The sequence below is a fragment of the Strix aluco genome, chromosome Z, assembly GCF_031877795.1.
Source record: "Strix aluco isolate bStrAlu1 chromosome Z, bStrAlu1.hap1, whole genome shotgun sequence".
NCBI classification, from domain to species: Eukaryota; Metazoa; Chordata; class Aves; order Strigiformes; family Strigidae; genus Strix; species Strix aluco.
The window spans coordinates 84,817,784-84,837,501 of NC_133971.1; the positions used below are offsets into that span (position 1 = coordinate 84,817,784).

At 59.9% G+C, this 19,718-nt stretch overlaps 1 protein-coding gene across 11 annotated transcripts; it reads right to left on the reverse strand.

Annotated features, from left to right (window-relative positions):
* Window positions 1-2,483: 2,483 nt before the first annotated feature.
* On the reverse strand, window positions 2,484-18,517 carry TPM2 (tropomyosin 2). Of its 11 annotated transcripts, none has more exons than XM_074813419.1 (9): window positions 18,321-18,517; window positions 17,284-17,409; window positions 10,931-11,064; window positions 7,625-7,742; window positions 7,432-7,502; window positions 6,584-6,659; window positions 6,392-6,454; window positions 5,834-5,903; window positions 2,484-2,787 (listed from the first exon to the last, which is right to left on the reverse strand). In XM_074813419.1, the coding sequence occupies exons 1-9, from the start codon at window positions 18,432-18,434 to the stop codon at window positions 2,705-2,707; spliced, it is 855 nt and encodes a 284-aa protein (XP_074669520.1). In that variant the 5' UTR covers window positions 18,435-18,517; the 3' UTR covers window positions 2,484-2,704. The 11 variants fall into 11 exon arrangements, with proteins under 11 accessions (XP_074669520.1, XP_074669521.1, XP_074669525.1 ...); XM_074813420.1 differs by lacking the exon at window positions 6,584-6,659 and adding an exon at window positions 7,108-7,183; XM_074813425.1 differs by lacking the exon at window positions 2,484-2,787 and adding an exon at window positions 2,806-4,020.
* Window positions 18,518-19,718: the final 1,201 nt, after the last annotated feature.

Sequence of the window (19,718 nt, forward strand, 5' to 3'; positions counted from 1 at the left end):
CTCAGACCCCCTGCAGGTCTCCTGCACTGCCTGCTCCTCACTGACAGCTCAGGCAGCACAGCCCCCATGCGGGGTGCAGTAGCAAGCACTGCATGCAGGGTACGTAACCCGTACAGAAATGAGACAGCACTGTGTTGTTACAGCCGTCCATGTTTTCCTCTGGCTGCCTTGTCCTCTGCTGGGATCAACAAATCAGTAATATCGATCTGGAGACTGTGAGCTTTATGCAGCACTTGGCTTTAGGCAGGCTGACCTGTTCTGAAATCACCCAGAGCCCTGCAAAACCCACACAGCTCTGCAACATGGCTTGTCCTGCCCTCACCCAAACGTCTCGATCTGTAAATAGAGGGACTGGGGAATGTGGGACTAGGGGGTGGTGGTGGTCTGTGTCTGCTCTGCATGGCTCAACATGCTTCATCAAAATGTCTCTGCAACTCTATTCGTGTGGTCCTTCCCCTCCAGCGTGTAGTTCAAGGGTATTGAACAGGAGGCATTCAGAGATGAGATGAGGCACCAGAGTGATGAGAAAACTGGAGAAGAGAATGGAGGTGAGAGGCTGCTAGAGGTTAATGTGGTGATTTATCAATGGGGTGGCAGCCCACAACGGGGCTGAAAGCACTTTGGGGAGATCTTTGGTCTGTCAGGTCAAGATAAACAAATACAAAGGTTGAAATTCAATGGGAGAGTGCAGGGGCAGGGATAGATGGAACTGGGCACTGTGGTCCTCAGCGTGAGTCTGAGTGACACATGTGGGGACATGTGCCTCCATGTCGAGCTCTCCTGCCTGCAGCTCCACAGTGCCCTGGCCTCCCAGAGCTTCCCCCAGCCTGTGTCATTCTCCAGGGCCACAGTGGGAGGGAGATGGGTGGGAGGATGGAGAAAACACAAAGCTTTGATGAAACATGAAAAACAGTCTTTGGGGCAGAGCATCACTCAGGAACAGCAGCCAGGATCTCACTGCCAAACCGCAGAAAGTTCAAAGTGAAAAAAAGGGCCTTGCAGCAGGATGTAAACAGTTAAGTTAAATGTACTGGTCCAAACTAGGAGGCAGCAGCAGCTAATGGGGAAAAACGGTGTGAAAGGGCTCTTTGTCCCAGCAGGAAGGCAGAGGGGCTGGGCACTGGGGACTCGCCCTGATAGGAACGCAGGGCAGGCTTGTTTGCAGTGCAGGGTGCAGGCTCCTGCAAAAGAGGTGGTTTTACACTCTTGTTCCTTTCGTAGCCAGACAAGCCCCTGCCTGGAAGGTGCTTTAACCAAACAACAGAGTGGCTCAGCTGATGTTTTGCAGAAAAGCAAGGCGGACCCAAGGAGGAGCTCCAACCCTTGCACAGGGCCAGCTCGGCGGGCCTGGACAGCCGTGCCTGTCCTTCCCTCCAGCACGTCCAGGGCAGGAGGCTGCAGCTCACAGTGGGTCTCACACCCTGGGAGAACAACCAGAAAATGAACATCCCATGCAAGTGCAGCCCTTTTCCCTGTAGGAGAAGATCTCGGAGTGACAAACCAAAGGTGTTGGGCCAGGGCGAAGGCAGGAGACCGGCAGCACCTGAGCAGGAAAGAGATGCAATCTCACCACTCTCCTTTCCTGAGGTGAGAGTCGCAGCAAACAGAGGAAAGCAGATAACGAAAGCTATCCCTGCTGGCCACTCGATGGGGCAATGGCCCGGCTCGGCAAGGGGTCAGCATGAATTATGTTTCCTGGCAGCATGAGGCTGTGCTTTTAAAGGGATATCCGCCGGGTAGCATGGGACAACAGGCCTCAGCGCACATCATGGAGGGGCCCGAACCAGGGGGCAGGACTAGATCATGACTTTGGGCATCCCCAGGAAATCCAGCCCGTTTTGGTGACAGCGATGAGACACATCCTGCTGCTCCGCTCTTTGTGTTGGAGAAAATACAGCAAGCCAGGATGAAACTTCCTGAACACTTTAGGAAGTGGTTGCCTACTGCATTAATATTTGCTAGTTTATACAGCTGTCCCTCGGGCAGGTGTTCAGCAACTGATAATAGAAAATGCAACTAGTACACAGGATAAGACCTGGAGAAGACTCTGATAACTAATAATGAGTGCATGCGTGGTCACATGCTTGTAAGCATCTTCAGATGGTGTCACAAACCATGAAGAGATCAAAGACCTTGTGGCTTTCCCAGGTGCCAGGCAGGTAACATGCTGGCTGTGGAAGGGGACACACCAGTGACATATGTCTATCACTGTGCACTTGAAGAGGATGGTGAGTTTGGACTGAGCTCGAGACATGGAGGTTTCCTGTGCATCACAAGGAAGCGATAGGGACAAGGGAATTCAGCCCAAACCGTGTGCATTATTGCTCCCAGCCCCCCACAGCCACAGAGGACATCCTTACACCGGCCATACCCACCCTGGACCCAAGCCCTGGAAGAACCTCCTTGCACGGACTGGGAAGGGAAACCCCCACCACATCTCCCAGTGCCTGTGCCCGCCCACAAGGACCAAGCGCACCCGTCCATCTTGTCAAACTGCTTTAATATTTGGACATGAAGACAGGACAGAGCCAGTCAGGCTGTGCACAGACAAGATGTCCCTGAGCCACAGTGTAGGGCTGCAGGGTTTCCCTTCTCAATGGATGTGTGGATTTGGCCAAGATGCAGTTCAGCTGATGATGTCCTGAGCATGCCAGTGGGGTGCACGTGGAGGGTAGGGAAGAGGGATGGGGCTCCCCAGTGCAGCTCAGAGGTTGTTCAGCTCCAACAAGGTCTGGTCCAAGACCTGGTGGATGCCCACGTTCTCCTCTTTGGCACTGGCCAGACTCTCTGTGAATACAAGGGATGCCCAGCCACACACAGACACAGCCCAAGCATACCCAGGTGCAGCCGGACCCACACACACCACACCAAGCACAGACACACACACAGATGGACGTTTCAGTATGGCAACAGCCTCCAGCCAAGCAGGGTGACCCTGCGGAGCAGAGTCCACGCAAGCACCCCTGTCACTGGCAGGAATGAGCCCAGCTGCTCTGGGACCTGCCGGGACAGCCAGGCTGGTCACTGGGGGCAGGCAGTCCCCGCTTTTCAGCATTCCACCCTCCCATGGTGCCCCATTGCCCATGGCTGGGCCCTCCACAGCACAGGTACTGGTGGTGGGTACCATTCCTTGGCCAGCCACCAGCACATCCTGCTCTGGGGCATCATCACTGGCTGTGGGCACGTGCACAAACCCTCGGCCAGCAAAAGAGGAGAGCCAGTGCCTGCTGCATGACCCAGCAGTGCTCCATGAAGAAAAGGAGTGAGACAGCAGCCCAGGAGGGCAGGCAAGGAGGACAGCAGAGAGAGAAGGAGCAGATCTAACACGGCTGCAGGGATGGGCTCTGCCAGGCAGCCTCCTCTGGTGTCCGCTTCCAAATGGCACCCTCATTCCCTCTAGAGACGAGGATGGGATGAGAGCCCTGCCTACCCAGCCCCATCTTCCAGCACTCCCTCCTGGGCTCTTCCCTGTTCCCTGCCTCAAATTTGGGGCAGCAGGTGCTGCTGGGTCCCCAGCTCATATCCCAGCCCTCCCAGCACCCTGCAGGGACCCCGCTCTGAGAGGATCCTCCCTGCGCAGTTTGGGGTGACCAGAACAAGGAGGAAGAGGCTGGCCACCGACTGGGACAAGGGGAGGAAGGCAGCAATCCAAACCACTGCATCCCTCCCCGGCAGGGCCAGGCTCATGCCGCGGGACAGCAATCACTGCGTGGGCATCCCAGGACATCACAAAACCCCTCATTCCTCTCCCAAGAAAAACCGATCAGCTCCAGAGGGGCTCCTTGTGCCCCCCAAGCAGGGCGGTTGCCCCCAGGGGGATAAACCAAGGCTCCACACCTTGCCTAGTCCTGGCAGGGACCAGGTAGGGGCTCCCAGCCCTGAGCCAGCCTGGCCAAAATGGAGCAGGGTGGCTGGGCTGGGACCAGGAGCTCTGGGCAGCTCAGTTGTTAAGTTCGGTAAGGATGACCCGCAGCTCGTTAGTGAGAACGCGGTTTTTCTCGGCCTCCTGCCGGGAACGCTCTAGAGAAAACAGAGACGTCAGCACAGCAGAGAGAAGAGAGAGAAAGGCGAGTTAGTGAAAAGAGACAGCATTCCCCAAAGCCCTCACTGGAAATCCCGCAGCTGCCCAGCCAGCAGCGGGGACAAGTTGGACTGGCAGGAGGAGGCAGCCGGTCCCGGGGCACGGATGGGGCTGAGGGTCCATCAGTTTGGGAGCTGGGTTCTGAGGCAGGGTAGGATGCTGAGGAAGGAGGAGGAGGAGGAATCAGGGACCCATTTAGGGATCGCTGCTGAAGGGTAGAGTCAGCCCCTTCATCGAGGGAGTGTGATGCAGGAGAGCTGTCAGGGCTGAGGTCACTGCTTGCAGGCAGTGTCTGGGAGTGGGGATGAGGAATGAATGGGACCAGGTCTAACCCTGCTATTTCAGGCCAAAAGAGTCATGGAGAAGATGGCACAAGATGAGGAAAGCTGTGTACGAGAGCCAGGGGGTGGTGGGGGTCATCCCCCAGGCCGAGGCACAAAGGGCCCCGTCCTGCTCAGCCTGGCAGTGTGGGAGCCACTCGGGGCCCAGCCACGGCCACCTGGGGGGTCCCATGGCTGCCAGCTGCCTGCAGCCACCTCCTACCACCCCGCTGCCAGCACCCGTGTGAGACAGGCAGGAGATGAGGGACAGAGTGGCGTGAAGAAAACGAAAGAGAAACCAAGGAAAGAAAATGCTTTATTGAGACCAACTCAGTAACCCAGAGGGACAGAACATAAAAGAAAAGTCATGAAATGCAAACTGAAGAGCGATGTGCAGAGGACAGGAAGGAGGCAGGGGTAAGGGAGGAGCCAGGGGTCTTGGGGCTGCCTGCCTGCCTGGGAAAGGGCTGCCTGCACAGCCAGACCCGATGTTCTATCCCCTGGGTCTGAGCTTTGGCAGTGGAGGTGCTGCTTCCCCTGTGCGGGTTGTCCCCCACCCTGGGCCCCACAAGCAGCACGGGGGAGCTTTGCCCGGGGGATGTGGGGAGCAGGTGGGCCCAGAACTGCAGCATCCCCGGTGCTTCTGCTGCTGGGGAGCCAAGGAGGGGGCTGCTGGAGGGAAGGGCTCCTGGGCACAGCCGTGTTCCCCACTGGGCAATGCTGGGGCACGGACCTGCAACCACACAGGCACTGTCCGCCCCGCATGTGGGGTTTCCCTGCCCTGCCAAACACCCCTAAGCACCTACACCTTGTCTCCCCACAAAGAGGGGTATTGCGGGAACACCCCAGGCCAGCTCCTGTCCCATAGGAGCTGACGGACAGGCACAGGCTAGGAAGGTCAGAGGTGGACAGAGCGGGCAGGGAGAGCAATAGGACGGGCGGGCAGGCAAGTGGCCGAGCTGGGGAAGGGAGAAGCAGGTGGGGGGGTGCAGTGCTGGTGCCCTGCGAGGGGCTCAGAGGGAGGTGATGTCGTTAAGTGCATTGTCCAGCTCCTCGCTGATGGCTTTGTACTTCATCTTCTGCGCATACACTTCGTCTGCAGGCAGGGGGTGGGCAGGGGGGCAGGTGGTGGAGCAGGGTGGGGAGTGGGCAGCAGAGAAAGAGAGAGTAGCTGTGAGCAGGGGGCTGAAGGTGACGGGAGCGTATGGGCACAGGCAGCGTGGATGCAGCCTTATTCCCCACCCGAGGGCAGAGCCCAGATGCCAGCAGCTCTGCACTCCCATACCAGACACCACGGCATCCAGCCTCCCCCCTCTCAGGACCCCTGCCCACCCCCTCAACCCCACCCAAGCCCTGTCCAGCCCTACCAGGGGCACTCTGTGGCCAGCGCTGCCCAGCAAAGAGGGACACATTGCCAGTGGGGACATTTTACCTTCTAGATCATCGATGGTTTTCTCCAGCTTCGCCACAGATCTCTCCGCAAACTCTGCCCGGGTCTCAGCCTGTGGGAGCACAGTGGGGTCAGGGTGAGCTGCAGGGCATGATGAGGATGTGCAGGCTGCACCACACCCCATATCTGCCCCATCTGCATCTCTGGTACCGTTCTCCATGAGCCCTTCCCTGGGAAAGGCAAGGGACAAGGGGCCCATGGACACCCACACCCTAAACTAGAGCAGGCTGATGGGTGAGCAATTGCATTGTGCATCACTTGTTTTTTTCCTCCGGTTTTATTTCTCTCTCTTTTTGTTACATCCCTTTTCATTACTATTATTATTAATTGTTATTGTTGTTATTCTATTTTATTTTAGTTATTGAACTGTCCTTAGCTTAACCCATAAGTTTTACTTTTTTTTTTCCTATTCTCCTCCTCATCCCACTGGGCAGGGAGGAGTGAGTGAGCAGCTGCATGGTGTTTAATTGCTAGTCAAAACCCACATGGGATGGCAAACTCATACCTGCAGCAATGCCGCGCCAGCCCCGCACCCCTTACCTCCTTCAGTTTTTCCCCTAGAAGCTTGATTTCCTCCTCATACTTGTCCTCCTTGGTAGAATACTGCAGAGACAGAGACAGGCACCCATGAGCCCAATGGGATGCCTCCATCCATCCTTCACCCCATCAGGAGACCCCAGCACCCCCACAGCCCACGTACTGCCCAGCCCCAGCAGCCCCGCCCGGTCCTACCTTGTCAGCCTGGGCCTCCAGGGACTTCAAGTTGTTGGTGACAATTTTCAGCTCTTCCTCTAGGTCACCACATTTACTACATCCCAAGCAGGGGCCGCCAGGAGGGGGAGCGGGGCCCGGGGTGGGCAGGAGAGAGGGGGAGCAGAAAGAGCAGGTGCGGGGAAGGAGGAAAGAAAGAGAGAAAACAAGTTGAGAGAGGAGAAAACAGCGCAGGTGGAGAAGGAGCAGAGCCGCTGTGAGCGGGAGCTGCCGGGACACATCCATTCATCCATTCCTCGTGCTTCCCTGCACGGACATTCCGTGCATCACCGCTGGCCGGGCTCCCACCAGCCCCACTGACAAGGAGAACAGGCATGGAGGGATGGCGGAGCGTGCCCAGCCAGTGCCCGCTGGAGAAGGAGGCGCAGGGAGGTCGGTGGTGGAGGCAGCGGTGCACAGAGGAGAGAGGTGGCTCGCGTGGTTCGAGAGACAGCGACAGAGAGAGGGGGGCTGCTGCGCATTGCCCCACGCCCCTGCCCCAGTACCTCTTCCTCTGAGGCAATGAGGGATTTGAGAGTCTGGTCCATGGTCCGCAGCTCTTCTTCCAACTGTCTCACTCGGCTGGGGTGGAAGAGGGGCACCCCGGGGGGGGACAGCAGAGAACAGGGTCAAGGATGTGCTGCTGGTGGGCTGGCATCCCCCTGCCCCCAGCCTGTGAGCCCAGGGACCATCCTGACAGCAGACTCTGCTGCTCCCAGGGAGGAACATCCCCATCCTCATGCAGACATCCCCGTCCCCACGGCTGCCAGGGATCTGGGGCAAGGGCTGCGTGGCACCCCCGCGCGCTGCCCGCCAGGAGCTCCGCTCACCTCTCCGCCACCTCTGCTCTCTCCTCTGAGCGCTCCAGCTCTCCCTCAAGGACGACCAGCTTGCGGGCGACCTGTTGATGGCAGCAAGAGGCACGTGTCAACCCCACACTTACCCTGGCTGGGTGCACAGGGCTGCGAGGAGGCAGCCCTGGGTGCTGCTGGGGTTTCAGGACGGGGGAAGGGGCGCACACACCTCCTCATACTTGCGGTCGGCCTCCTCAGCTATGTGTTTCGCCTCTTTCAGCTGCATTTCCTGGAGCTCCATCTTCTCCTCATCTTTCATGGCCCTGTTTTCGATGACCTTCATGCCTCTGAGGAAAGCCCAAGCCAGATGATGTTAACGCCATGGGTCAAGGTGGCACCTGCTCTTCCTGCCTGCCCACTGTACCCTAACCCCACCATCATCCAGCTCCAGACACACGGGACATCGCCTGGAAATGCTGGCACTCGCTGGCCACCCCACACAGTAGGGTCACATCAGTGATACTCCAAGGATGGTCGTGCACACAATTACAGCAGTGGAGCTGGCTCCAGGGCCATGTTCCAGAATGAGGAAATGTGGCTACGGTGCCTCTCAACCAGGCAAGTCCTGAACCCATAATTTGGCAAGGAAAATGTGTGCAGCCCAGGATGAGCCAGCAAGAACCTCCACAAAAGCAGCCTGACAGGCCAGCAACCTTTAGGAAATGCTAGAAAACATCCTGTGGCAAAGATTTTTCTCATTCACAAGCAGAGGGTCACCAAACCCCTGTGAACCCCTGCAGCAGGTAGTCCTGCAGACTCTTCTCCTCTCACTTGGATGCTGTTGCTCAAACTGGTCTTTGCCAATGGAGGGAAGAGATCACACAACTGTGAGGAACGCTGTGACATGTCCAGGCACTCCCATAGAACCTGAGTGCCCTCACCTGCGCAGCTCCTGCCTGGGAAACCTGCTTGCCATGAGAATGGGGCAACACACTTTGCAGGACTGGTTTGTTGAACCAGGCTGGTTTGTTCTCAAAAGCTGACCTTTCTTCCCAGGCACAGATGTCATCTCTTGGGCTTTTGTTCAGCCCTTGAGTGTAGGAAGCTGTTCTGGGGCAGAAAACAGGCTCCAAGCACCCTCTGACTTTGGTTATGGCCTGATATTTGTATAAACATCAGATCAAATTGTTAAGATCTTATGGGTGCCCTGGAAATTTCAAAGCCATTTTAAGAATGTCTGTATCTGGGGGACTTCTCTGTGTCATGGCTTTGCTCTCTCCCTTTTGGGTCTGCAAGAGGGCAGTGAGGAGGGCACACAGCAAGATCACTACCCAGGACTACAGGAGAGCAGACTTTGGCCTCTTCAGGGATCTGCTTGGCAGAGCAACATGGGATAAAGCCCCGGAGGGAAGAGGGGCCCAAGAAAACTGGTTAATATTCAAGGATCACCTCCTCCAAGCTGGGAAGCAATGCATCCTAATAAAGAGGAAGCCAGGCAAAAACACCAGGAGTCCTGGATGGGTGAATAAGGAGCTCCTGGACAAGCTCAAACACAAAAAGGAAGCCTAGAGAGGGTGGAAGCAAGGACAGGTAGCATGAGAGGAATATAGAGAAAGTGTCTGGGTATCCAGGGATAAGGTTAGGAAGGCTAAAGCCCTGATGGAATCAAATCTGGCCAGGGACATCAAGGGACAACAAGAAAGGGTTCTGTAATTATGCCGGTGATAAAAGGAAGACTAGGAAAAATGTGGGCCCTCTCTGGAAGGAAAAGGGACATTTGGTCACCTGGAATACGGAGGAGGCTGAGGTACTCAACTTTTCTGCCTCAGTCGTCACCAGGAAGGGCTCCAGCCACACTGCCCAAGTTGCAGAAGGCAAAGGTGGGGACTGGAAGAATGAAGAATCGCCCACTGTAGGAGAAGATCAGGTTTGAGACCATCTAAGGGAGCTGAAGGTGCACAAGTCCGTGGGACCTGATGAGATGTCTCTGTACATCCTGAGGGAACTGGAGGATGAAGTGTCTAAGCCACTATCCATCATATTTGAGAAGTTGTGGCAGCCTGGTGAAGTTCCCACTGACTGGTAAAGGGGAAACATAACCCCCATTTTTAAAAAGGGAAAAAAGGAAGAGCTGGGGAACAACAGGCCAGTCAGTCTCATCTCTGTCCCTGGCAAGATCATGGATCAGATCCTCCTGGAAAATATGCTAGTGCCCATGGAAAATAAGGAGGTGATTGGTGACAGCCAACATGGCTTCACTAAGGACAAATCATGCCTGATGAATTTGGTGGCCTTCTACGACAGGGTTACAGCGTTGGTGGATAAGGGAAGAGCAACTGGTGTCATCCACCTGGACTTGTGCAAAACATTTGACACTGTCCCACACAACATCCTTGTCTCTAAATTGGAGAGACATGGGTTTGACTGATGGACCACTCGGTGGATAAGGAATTGGCTGGATGGTGGCGGTCAACAGCTCGATGTCCAAGTGGAGAGCAGTGACAAGTGGTGCTCCTCAGGGGTCGGTGTTGGGACCTACATCTTTGTTGGCGACATGGACAGTGGGATCAAGTGCACCCTCAGCATGTTTGCTGACAACATCGAGCTGTGTGGTGCGGTCGACACGCTGGAGGGAAGGGATGTGCCATCCAGAGGGACCTGGACAGGCTGGAGAGGTGGGCCTGTGTGAACCTCATTAAGTCCAGCAAAGTCACGTGCAAGGTCCTGCACATGGGTCAAGGCAATCCCAAGCACAAATACAGGCTGGGCAATGAGTGGATTGAGAACAGCCCTGTGAGCCAGTAATGTATGCTCACAGCCTAGAAAGCCAACTGCATCTTGGGCTGCATCAAGAGAAGCGTGGCCAGCAGGTCAAGGGAGGGGATTCTCCTCCTCTACTCTGCTCTCATGAGACCCCACCTGCAGTGCTGCGTCCAGCTCTGGGGCTCACAGTGTAAGAAAGACGTGGACCTGCTTGAGTGGGTCCAGAGGAGGCCAGAAAGATGATCAGGGGGCTGGAGCACCTCCCCTATGAGGACAGGCTGAGAGAGTTGGGGGTGTTCAGCCTGGAGAAGAGAAGGCTCTGGGGAGACCTTATAGTGGCCTTCCAGTACTTAAAGGGGCTACAGGAAAGATGGGGAGGGACTCTTTATCAGGGAGTGTAGGGATAGGATGAGGGGTAATGGTTTTAAACTGAAAAAGCGTAGATTTAGATTAGATCTAAGGAATAAATTCTTTACTGTGAGGGTGGTGAGACACTGGCACAGGTTGCCCAGAGAAGCTGTGGCTGCCCCCTCCCTGGCAGTGTTCAAGGCCAGGTTGGACGGGGCTTTGAGCAACCTGGTCTAGTGGAAGGTGTCCCTGCCCATGGCGGGGGGGTTGGAACTGGATGATCTCTATTCCAACCCAAACCATTCTATGAAAACCAACACAAACCCCATAATGCCACTTCAGAGGGACCCCATGGCGATACCATGGGGGCTGCCTGTAATCAATAGGGACCTGATACCACCGCCGCTGTCCCTTCCCTTCCCACCTCTCGCTTTCATCAGCCGCCTTCTCAGCTTCCTCCAGCTTCTGCAGGGCGGTGGCCAGGCGCTCCTGGGCTCGGTCCAGCTCCTCCTCCACCAGCTGGATACGGCGGTTCAGAGAAGCCACTTCAGCCTCAGCCTAGGGGAGCAGAAACCCCTCAATCATCCCATGTCTCACATATATATATATATTTGTGTATTTTTAAAAAAGGATCTTCAGTGGTTACTTCTGCATTCGCTATTCAGAACACCCGTTGGCACTGTGCAACAAGCCAGGGCTCACTGGAATGGGGTGCCCGACCATCCATCCCCTTGCCTTTCTATAGGGACAACAAGTTTTCTCCATCCCTACCACCCCATTTGACACTGGCTCCTCCCAGCCACGCAACCCCAGCCCAGCACGTGCGGCCCCTCCACTGTATCCTCGCACCTCTGGCTCCCGCCCCAGGGAGGGACAAGGGGCATTCGCTGGGGTAGGGTGGCTGTAGCAGCCGTGCCGTCACGGGGATGGTATTTGGGGTTTGCAGAGCAGTGAGTAAAGGGGGAGGAATGCCCTGTGCGGCTTCACTCCTGAAAAGGAGATCAGAGCTGCTTGTGGATTTCCTGTTTACGGAGGCAGCAGAGCAAGCCGGGAGCCTCTCCTGCGGGAACCCCCCCAGCCCCTTGCCTGAAGCCAAGGGCAGCGCCCCCCAGCTGATGTTCAGCACAGTGATGAGGGCAATGGAGCAAGTTGCCCTCGGCAGGCCGGCACATGGCCAAGCTGTGGCTGCCAGGCCCCACCAGACCGGGGCTCCCCACTTTCCCAGGCTCCCCACGCGTGGGGCTGGGAGCTCGGACCAGCCAGGAGCAGTGACCCTGGCTTCCCGCCAGCCCCTTGACGCCTGGCCTCGCACTCTTCCCATTCGGTAAAGGTTCCAGCTTCATCGCCACCGCTGGGAAACGCTGCCTCAGCAGCTCCTGGCCCCACTCCCCGCCAGGAGGACTGTGGGGAAGACAAACCCCGGGTGCAAAGGGATGGGTGGGGATGAGACCTCACCACAGGGCGCAGCCCCGTGCACCAAGAGGCAGGGAGGCATGCTCCAACCTTTGGCTTATTTGCAGGTATGACCAGGCCTGGCCAGCTGCAGCACCCAGCCCCCTCTGGCCTTGTGCTCCAGCACCGGGAATGCCCTGGGGGACATCGGCCAAGCAGGAGGACTGTGGGAGCAGCGAGGGGCTGTCACCCTGTGTGGCCCCACTGAGCACCCACCGTCCCCCGTGGTTATTCGGCAGGGTGAGGACGGGCGCAGCCGGCACCCCTCCGAGCAGGGCAGCCTGGCAGCATCCCAGGAGGGCAGTCAGCCCCACGGCTGGCACAACAGCCATCTCCGTTCCGTTAACACCCTTTTTCCGGGCTCAGCGAGGGTTTGTCCCTAGCCAGACTGCCCAACGGGGAGCTGGGGCAGGCCCCTGCAGGGTGATGCTCTGTCTGTGGCATCTGCCTCACCTTGTTGGGAGCTTTCCTCCCAGGGAATCACCCCCAAAGTGGGTCAGAGCTGCCCAGATGGACACTTGGGAACATGAGCTCTCCAGCAGCTCCCAGTGACCGGGGAACCCGATCTGCAGCTGCAGGAAGGGGCCATTTCCTCCGCATACAGCCCAAGTGACAACAACCCGGGTACCGCACCCAGCTCTGCCGCTCCTGATATGGTGAGGATGTTAAAAGAGTGGGCATAGGAAAAAGAAAGAAAAAAAAACCAGCCCCAACAACGATAAAAAAGACAAACCAGGAACAAGCTGCAGCTTGGAAATGCCGTCCCACTGCCAGAGTGGAAATTTTGGCCTGTGGCAGCATGAAGGGGTGGCTTGTCCCCATGAAGGGACAGCCTGGAGAGTCAAAGGCTCTGTGACTGCTGCGGCCCAGACCGCAGAGCCCGCTGGAAGCCAGACAAGAGCCTGGGCGTGGGATATTTAGCAGTGCACACCGCCGGCCTCTGAAGCAGGGGATCATTTCCCAGGATCTGCCTGGCCCCACGCAGAGCCAAGGCAGAGCTGGCCGCTGGCTGCTGACCGGTGCCCCCCCCTCAAGCTGGGGAAGCCCCGGGGAGTCCCCGGCGCACGGAGCATCCCTCGCAAGACCCACGGAGGAAGCAGCTGGAGGAGGCAGCCCGGAGGCCGGGACGCTGCCCGAAGCCCCTTGCCCCAGGGGGGGGGCTCTCGCCAGCTGCCGCGGCACCTGGATGGCAGCACCCTCCAGCCCCGCCCGGACCTCCAACGCTGCGACCGGGGCGGGGGGGGACAGCCAGCCCGGCTACCGGGGCAGGGAGAGGTGGTGGGGGGGATTGGGGGAGGCGGCCGGGGCCAACCCGCGGAGGGAAGGATGCCGGCGGGAGGGCCGGAGCTGGTGGGGCATCCCGGGGAGCTGCCGGGGCTCCCCCCGCCCCACGGCGCCGTGCCCCCCACCACCCCACCCCACCCCGGCCGGCCCTTACCCGCTCCCGGGCCTGCCGCTCGGCATCGGCCTCCCGCTGCAGGTGCTCGGCGCGCTCCTCCGCCTCGTCGGCCACCTGCTGCAGGCTCTGGATCTTCTTCTTGACGGCGTCGATGGAGCTGATGCCGGCCATGGCGGGGGGCTGCCGGCGGGGAGGCCGCGCCGCCGAGAGCCCTTTGTGGGATCCGCCCGGCTCGGGCAGGAAGCGCTCAGGCAGCGGCCGCTCCCGCCGCCCGCCCTGCCTCCATCCCTTCCTGCTCCTCCTCCTCCTCCTCCTCCTCCTGCTGCCACCGACCGACCTGGGCCGCCGCTCCCCCCCGGGCAGCGTACACAGACCCCCGGGCAGGGTGCGCGGTGCCCACTCCCGACAGGGACAGTCCCCGCATCAGGAGGGGTGCACGCTCCCCCCCACTCCACCACATGGTCCTCCCCAGGCAGGGGTCACTGTCCCTAACTGCCCCCCCAAAGGAAAGTGGCTTCTGGGCAGGGCACACTGTCCCCCTCCCACGCCGAGCAGGGGCCATGGTGCCCTCCCAGGCAGGGGAGCACAGGACTTATCCTCAGGGCACACGGAACCCCCAGGCAGGGCACAGAGTGCCCCCCAGGATAAGGGACACAGCTCCCCCCCACCCCCTGCCAAGGCAGGGCACATAGTCCCCTCCCTGGGCGGGGTACATGGTGCCCCACAGGCTGGGGTGCACAGTCCCACCGAAATCCTCCAGAGTGATGGAGAGGAGCCCCGGGAGTCCATTTCCCTGGGGAAAAGGCGGGTCCGGTGAGTCTGGGAGCGCCAGAGCCCGGCCCCTGTGAGTCCCCACGGGCACAGGAGCACTGTATCCACAGAGATCCATGGGGCCCACGGAGCCCCCTCCACCCCCCGCTGCCCTAGGGGCTCTGCCCTAGGGGGGAGGCCAGTCCCCCAGCTCCTGGCTCTGCATCCTGGCCGGGGCACATGCCCTGATCCATCAGGAGGGGCTGGTGCTGGCAGCACTCAATCCTCCCTTAAGGAGCTCTGACAGCTCGTGGGCAGCCCCGGCTGCACTTCACACCTCACAACAGGGACACTAATTCCCACGCTGACTCCACCAGCTGCCCTCGACTCCAGGGCCAGGGGTCCTGGGGGGGACCCGGCCACAGTGCTGGCTGCGCCCTGCAGCCCCACATCCCCCTGCCAAGCGGTGGATGATGTGGCACTGTGGGTCCCCTGGGAGCACATGGCCTTGAGCTCAGTCTTGGTCTCGGCTGATCCTGTCCCGCTCCCAACCCAACACCTGGGTGCCAAGAGTGCTCCCAAGCTGGCACAAGGGGCCCAGAGCAGAAACGGGGCTCCCTGGCAGCAATAGGGCCAGGGTGAGCTGGCTGCAGGCAGGCGGGGGGCAGGTTGGGGGGCAGCTACCCTTGTCCCACAGTGGCCAGGCTGGGTGCCTCCTGCTCTGGCCCCACCCAGGGATGCAGTCACTTCCCAGCAGAGCCCCGTTCCCTCCCACCGGCTCGGGAAATCGCCAAATAAGAGCAAAGTCTCGGCAGGGGAGAGCAACCGGGGCGGGAACTCGGGGAGAAGCTTTCGGGATCATGGCCTGGGAACAGCGGAGTTTCCCTGGGCCTTGCTGGTGTGGCTGGGGACAGGCCACCAGCTGGGGATGTGGGGGGCTGGAGGGGGCCACTCTGGCTAAACCTGGTGTCCTGGCTGCACCGTGTCCAGCAGCCCCTGCCCACATCCTGCCCAGGGCACCGCGGGCTGTCCCTCCTGGGGACAAGAGGTGATGGGGCCGCGGTGCCCTCGCAGAACTGCTGGGAAGGGGCTGCCAGCACCATGGGACTGTCAATCAGGGGTCAGGTGCTCCCCGGTCTGTGCCACCATCCATCCCCCCTCCAAGTGCCCAGGTGGTCGCATTCACACCCCTTAGTGCAGCCCCTGCATGCACTGCCACCCCATGCTGGAGTCAGGGCAGTGCCAGAACAGGGAGAGATTTATTCTTTTAAGGTATTTGTTGACATTTTTGCTGAGAGCAGGAGCCTGCCTGGGTCACTGTGATGGGCCCTGATCTGGCCAAGGGATGGGAACACTCTGTGCTCACAGGAACATGCTGTCCTGGCACCCAAGGGGAGCACATGGGTCCCTGGGGAGGTGAGTGGCTGGGCTCTGGGGGTCTACCCTGCTCTTCCTCTGCTGGAGCTGGGAGCTGCACTGCTCCTTGTCCCGAGGAGGAGGTGACACCAGCCCTAGCACTTAGTGCTGTCAGCACATTCAGGTCCCTGGCGCAGGGACCTGGTGCGTCCCAGAACCCTGCACACAGCGCAGTCTGTCCAGGTTTCGGCATGGACCCGGGGTGGCTGTGCTGGTGATGGACTCCCAGCCCTGTCCGCAGCACCCACTGCAGCCAGCCTGCCCTCCCTGACGCTACTCCTTCACCATGCCCCCCCTCCAGCCCTTCCCTGGCAGGGTCGGTGGCTCCCATCCATCGTATATTCTGCGATGGGACTCTCCGTGCCGAAGCCTGCAGACTTGCTGAGCTGCTGTGGACCAAGAGCAGTGCAACACACCCTCCCCGCCCAGGACGGCATCACATGGCCCGCTGCCAGCAGCAAATGACTCCGCACCCCATGGCCAACGTCTGCCCAGTGCCACTGTTTGCTCCTTCCTCTGAGCCTCCATCCACGCTCAGCCAGACCCCACACTGAGTTTGCCCCATCCTACACCAGCACGGATCCAGTCAGACCAACATGACCACCACCACACACAGCAACCACCCTGCTCAGCAAGACATGCCTACCCCATGCCAGGATAAATGTGCATTTCCAGAGGATTTTCAATGTTTTAACTACTTGGTTTAGTATCTCATTAAAACAGGGCAGGTCCGTAGGGTCAGCAAACAAGGCTGGGGAGCTGCCTGGCAATGCCCCGGGGGCTCCAGGCTGCCCCAGAGACTTGTGCTGCTGCTGCTCGTCCTTGTCTGCTCACCCCTGTCCTTGGCGGCCACCTCAAAGATTTGACGCATCTCCCCCATTTAGCTCCATAAACCAGCTGGGATTGAATTTTTTGTTCTCAATCCTAAAAAGCTTGGCCATGCCATGTTGGCTGTGCTCCAGCCGGCTCCCCTTTAACTTCTCCTCCAGTTTCCAGGGTTGGTTTTCATCAAAGAAGGATTGGCTATCAAAAGGAGGATTTATTTATAGGGTGTCAAATACCCTGTGTGGCACTGCAGGTCGTTATACCCTGTTCCTGAGCGTCTCCGTGGCCGCACACAGCTGTTCCACCCTTCATCCTGGCCGGGCACAAGCCAATTTCAACACCTTCCTAACATCTCCCCAGCGGGATCCATTTTCCAGGAGAAGCATCAGTCATGGCACTAAATAAAACTCTTTCTGGCCTTGCCCTTCCCAGGGTACAGGGTGGCACATTGCACCCCAAAATGACTGAGTCCCCCTCATGCATCCCAAGCATCCTTCCTTGCAGCCAGCACTCGGCAGCTGGCCATGGCAAGAGCTTTATCCACTTCTCTACTCTTTTCCCCTTTCCTGCCCCGGTTTAGCAAGTGCCACTGAGTTTTTCCTACAAGCACTGCGGAGGTGCATGCCTGGGGACCAGTGACAATGGAACACTCGTCCCTGTTAGCTCCACAGAGCTGGGCAGGCAGCTGCCCACAAAGCTCCAGGTGGGACCAGCGACCCGAGCGGTGCCCGCTGCAGCTGGCCTGGGCCCTGCACCCCAAGCAGGATCCATCTGGCCCTGCCCTGCATCTCCGCCTGGTTCAGTGTCAGCATCGCAGGAATGGGATCCTGAGAGTCTTCCCCACGGACGCTTTCCATATAAGGCCCCCCTCTTCCTTCACCCCCCCCGAGGTCCGGCACCCGCGCATGGGAGGAGTTGCTGGCATGCCTACGTACGTCTGTAGCTTTCTTCTCCGCCTGCTCCAGCTTCTCCTGGGCCTCCTTGACGGACTCAGAGTACTTCTCCACCTCATCCTCTGTGCCCTTCAGTTTCTTCTGTAGGCCCTGCTGTTCTTCCTCCAGCTGGGGAAGGGACGGAGGACGGGTGTCAGGGGGGATGGCAGTGTCCCCAGGGCTGGGGGTGGACTGTCACCCTCCTCCTGGGGCCACCCAAGCTGGGGGCACAGCAGGAACATACAGACATGCTCCCTCTGTCAACTTTGGGTCCACATGTCCTCAGGGAGCCCTTGGTCCCCAGGGCCAGAGCAGACCCCAGCAACCCCCACTGGGGGTAAGGGGGTGGTGAGCTCCCTCCCTCTGTAGGGAACTGGAGAGAGCCCAACCTGGGGACGCAGCTATGGGGGACACCAAGAAGGTCCCCATCTCTGTGTAGCTGGGGTGGGAGTACGCTGTCCCTAAGGGTCTCCCTGTCAGAGGCATATGGAAGTGGCACCGGGGTGTCCCACTGAGGTACAACATGTGTGGGGGGACCGACGTAGTGGTCAGGAGCAACAGGCTGTGGCGCCTGTCCCTGGGGATGGCCACCCAGCGGGGTGAGGTCCCCAGGTACAGGCACACAGCGGGGTGAGGTCCCTGGAGGTGGGGACCCAGTGGGGTGAGGTCTCAAGAGCTGGGCATCCCTAGAGCTGTGACCCACAGGCAGGATACCCAGAGAGACAAGGTCCTCAGGGCAGGACACCCTTAGGACGGGGTCCCCAAGCTGGACACCCTGTGTTGGGAAGTCTCAGGGGCTGGACACACCTACAACAGGGTCCCCAGGCTTGACACCCAGTGTGGGGAAGTCCCCAGAGCTAGGCACCCCTAGGGCAGAGGGTCCCCAGGCTGGACACCCAGCAGGAGGGGGTCCCCAGGGCTGGACACCCCCAGAGTGGATGGTCTCCAGCCTGGACACCCCACAGGAGGGGGTTCCCGGGTTCGCAACCCTTAAGGCAGGGGTCCCCAGGCAATGCCGGGGGAGTCCGTGGGACACCCACCTGCTTGCAGCGGTCCTCCGCCTGCTTCTTATCGGCCTCCGCCTGCTCGGCGCGGTCGATGGCGTTCTCCTTGTCCAGTTTCAGCATCTGCATCTTCTTCTTGATGGCTTCCATGGTGGCGGCGGGGCGCGGGGCGGCGGCGGCAGGAGCACCGGGGGCGGCGGGAGCACCGGGGGCGGCGGGAGCACCGGCACTGCGCCCCCCGCCCCGCCGCGCCGCCTAAGAGCCGGGGAGGGGCCGCGCCGGGCGGGGGCCGCCCCGGCAACTCCCCCGCCGCCCGCCAGCACCTTTTAGGGACAGGCTCGCCACCGGCCGCCGCACCGAGCGGGGCGGGGGGGGGCTGGAGGGGCGGCACCCCCGCGGGCACCACCGCAGCCCCGGCGCCGGGCACCCACGGGGGCACCGAGCGAGGGACACCCCGGGGTACTGCACTAGGGGCACCCCGGGGGCAGTGCGAGAGGGGCACACGGGGTACCCCTGTGGCACCGGGCAAGGAACGCCCCGGGGCAATGCTCTAGGGGTGCCCCGGGTGAGGGACATCCCTGTGCGAGGGGCACCCCGGCGCACACACAGCGCTAGGGGTACCCGGGGGGACTGTGAAAGGGACACTGCAGAGCACGGCACTAGGGGTACCCTGGTGGCACTGCACTGGGATACCTTGGTGGCACCGGGTGAGAGACACCCTTGTGCGAGGGATGCCCTGGGGCACTGTGGAAGGACACCCTGGGGCACTACCCCAGCTGGCACTGTGCTAGGGTACACCCCGGTGGCACTGAGTGAGGGACACTCCAGTGGTGCTGCACTAGATGTACCCCAGGGCACTGGACTAGGGACACCCCAGTGGCACTGGGCAACGGACACCCCGGGCCAGCGTAGAAGGGGTACCCCAGGGTCACTGTGCTACGGACACACCAGGGCACTGCGTTAGGGGCACCGTGGTGGCACTGGGTGAGGGACACCCCAGTGGCACTATGCTAGGGGTACCCTGGGGGCACTGGATTAGGGACAGCCCAGTGACACTGTGCTAGGGACACCCCAGACCACTGCATTAGGGGCATTTCTGGTGGCACTTCCCCAGTGGCACTGGACTGGGGGGAACCCCTGTGGCCTCTCACCACTGTGGGGAACATGCTGTGTCTGGCCCTGGGCTTGGGGACTGCATGGGCTGGCAGCATGCTGTTACTGTGCCCCAGGGACACCATCAGCCACTCACCCCCAGGGTTTGAGACCTGCCTCTGCTCCAGCCAGGGCTGTCCCCGCACTGGAGGCACTGCCCTGGGCACACCCCATGCCCTGTCACTGCACCCGGGGCCTGAGGGACCCTGCTTGCTGGCACTGGCTTGGGGGCACCTCAGGGGCTGGCATAGCACTTGGGGACACCCGTGGGCTGGCACTGAT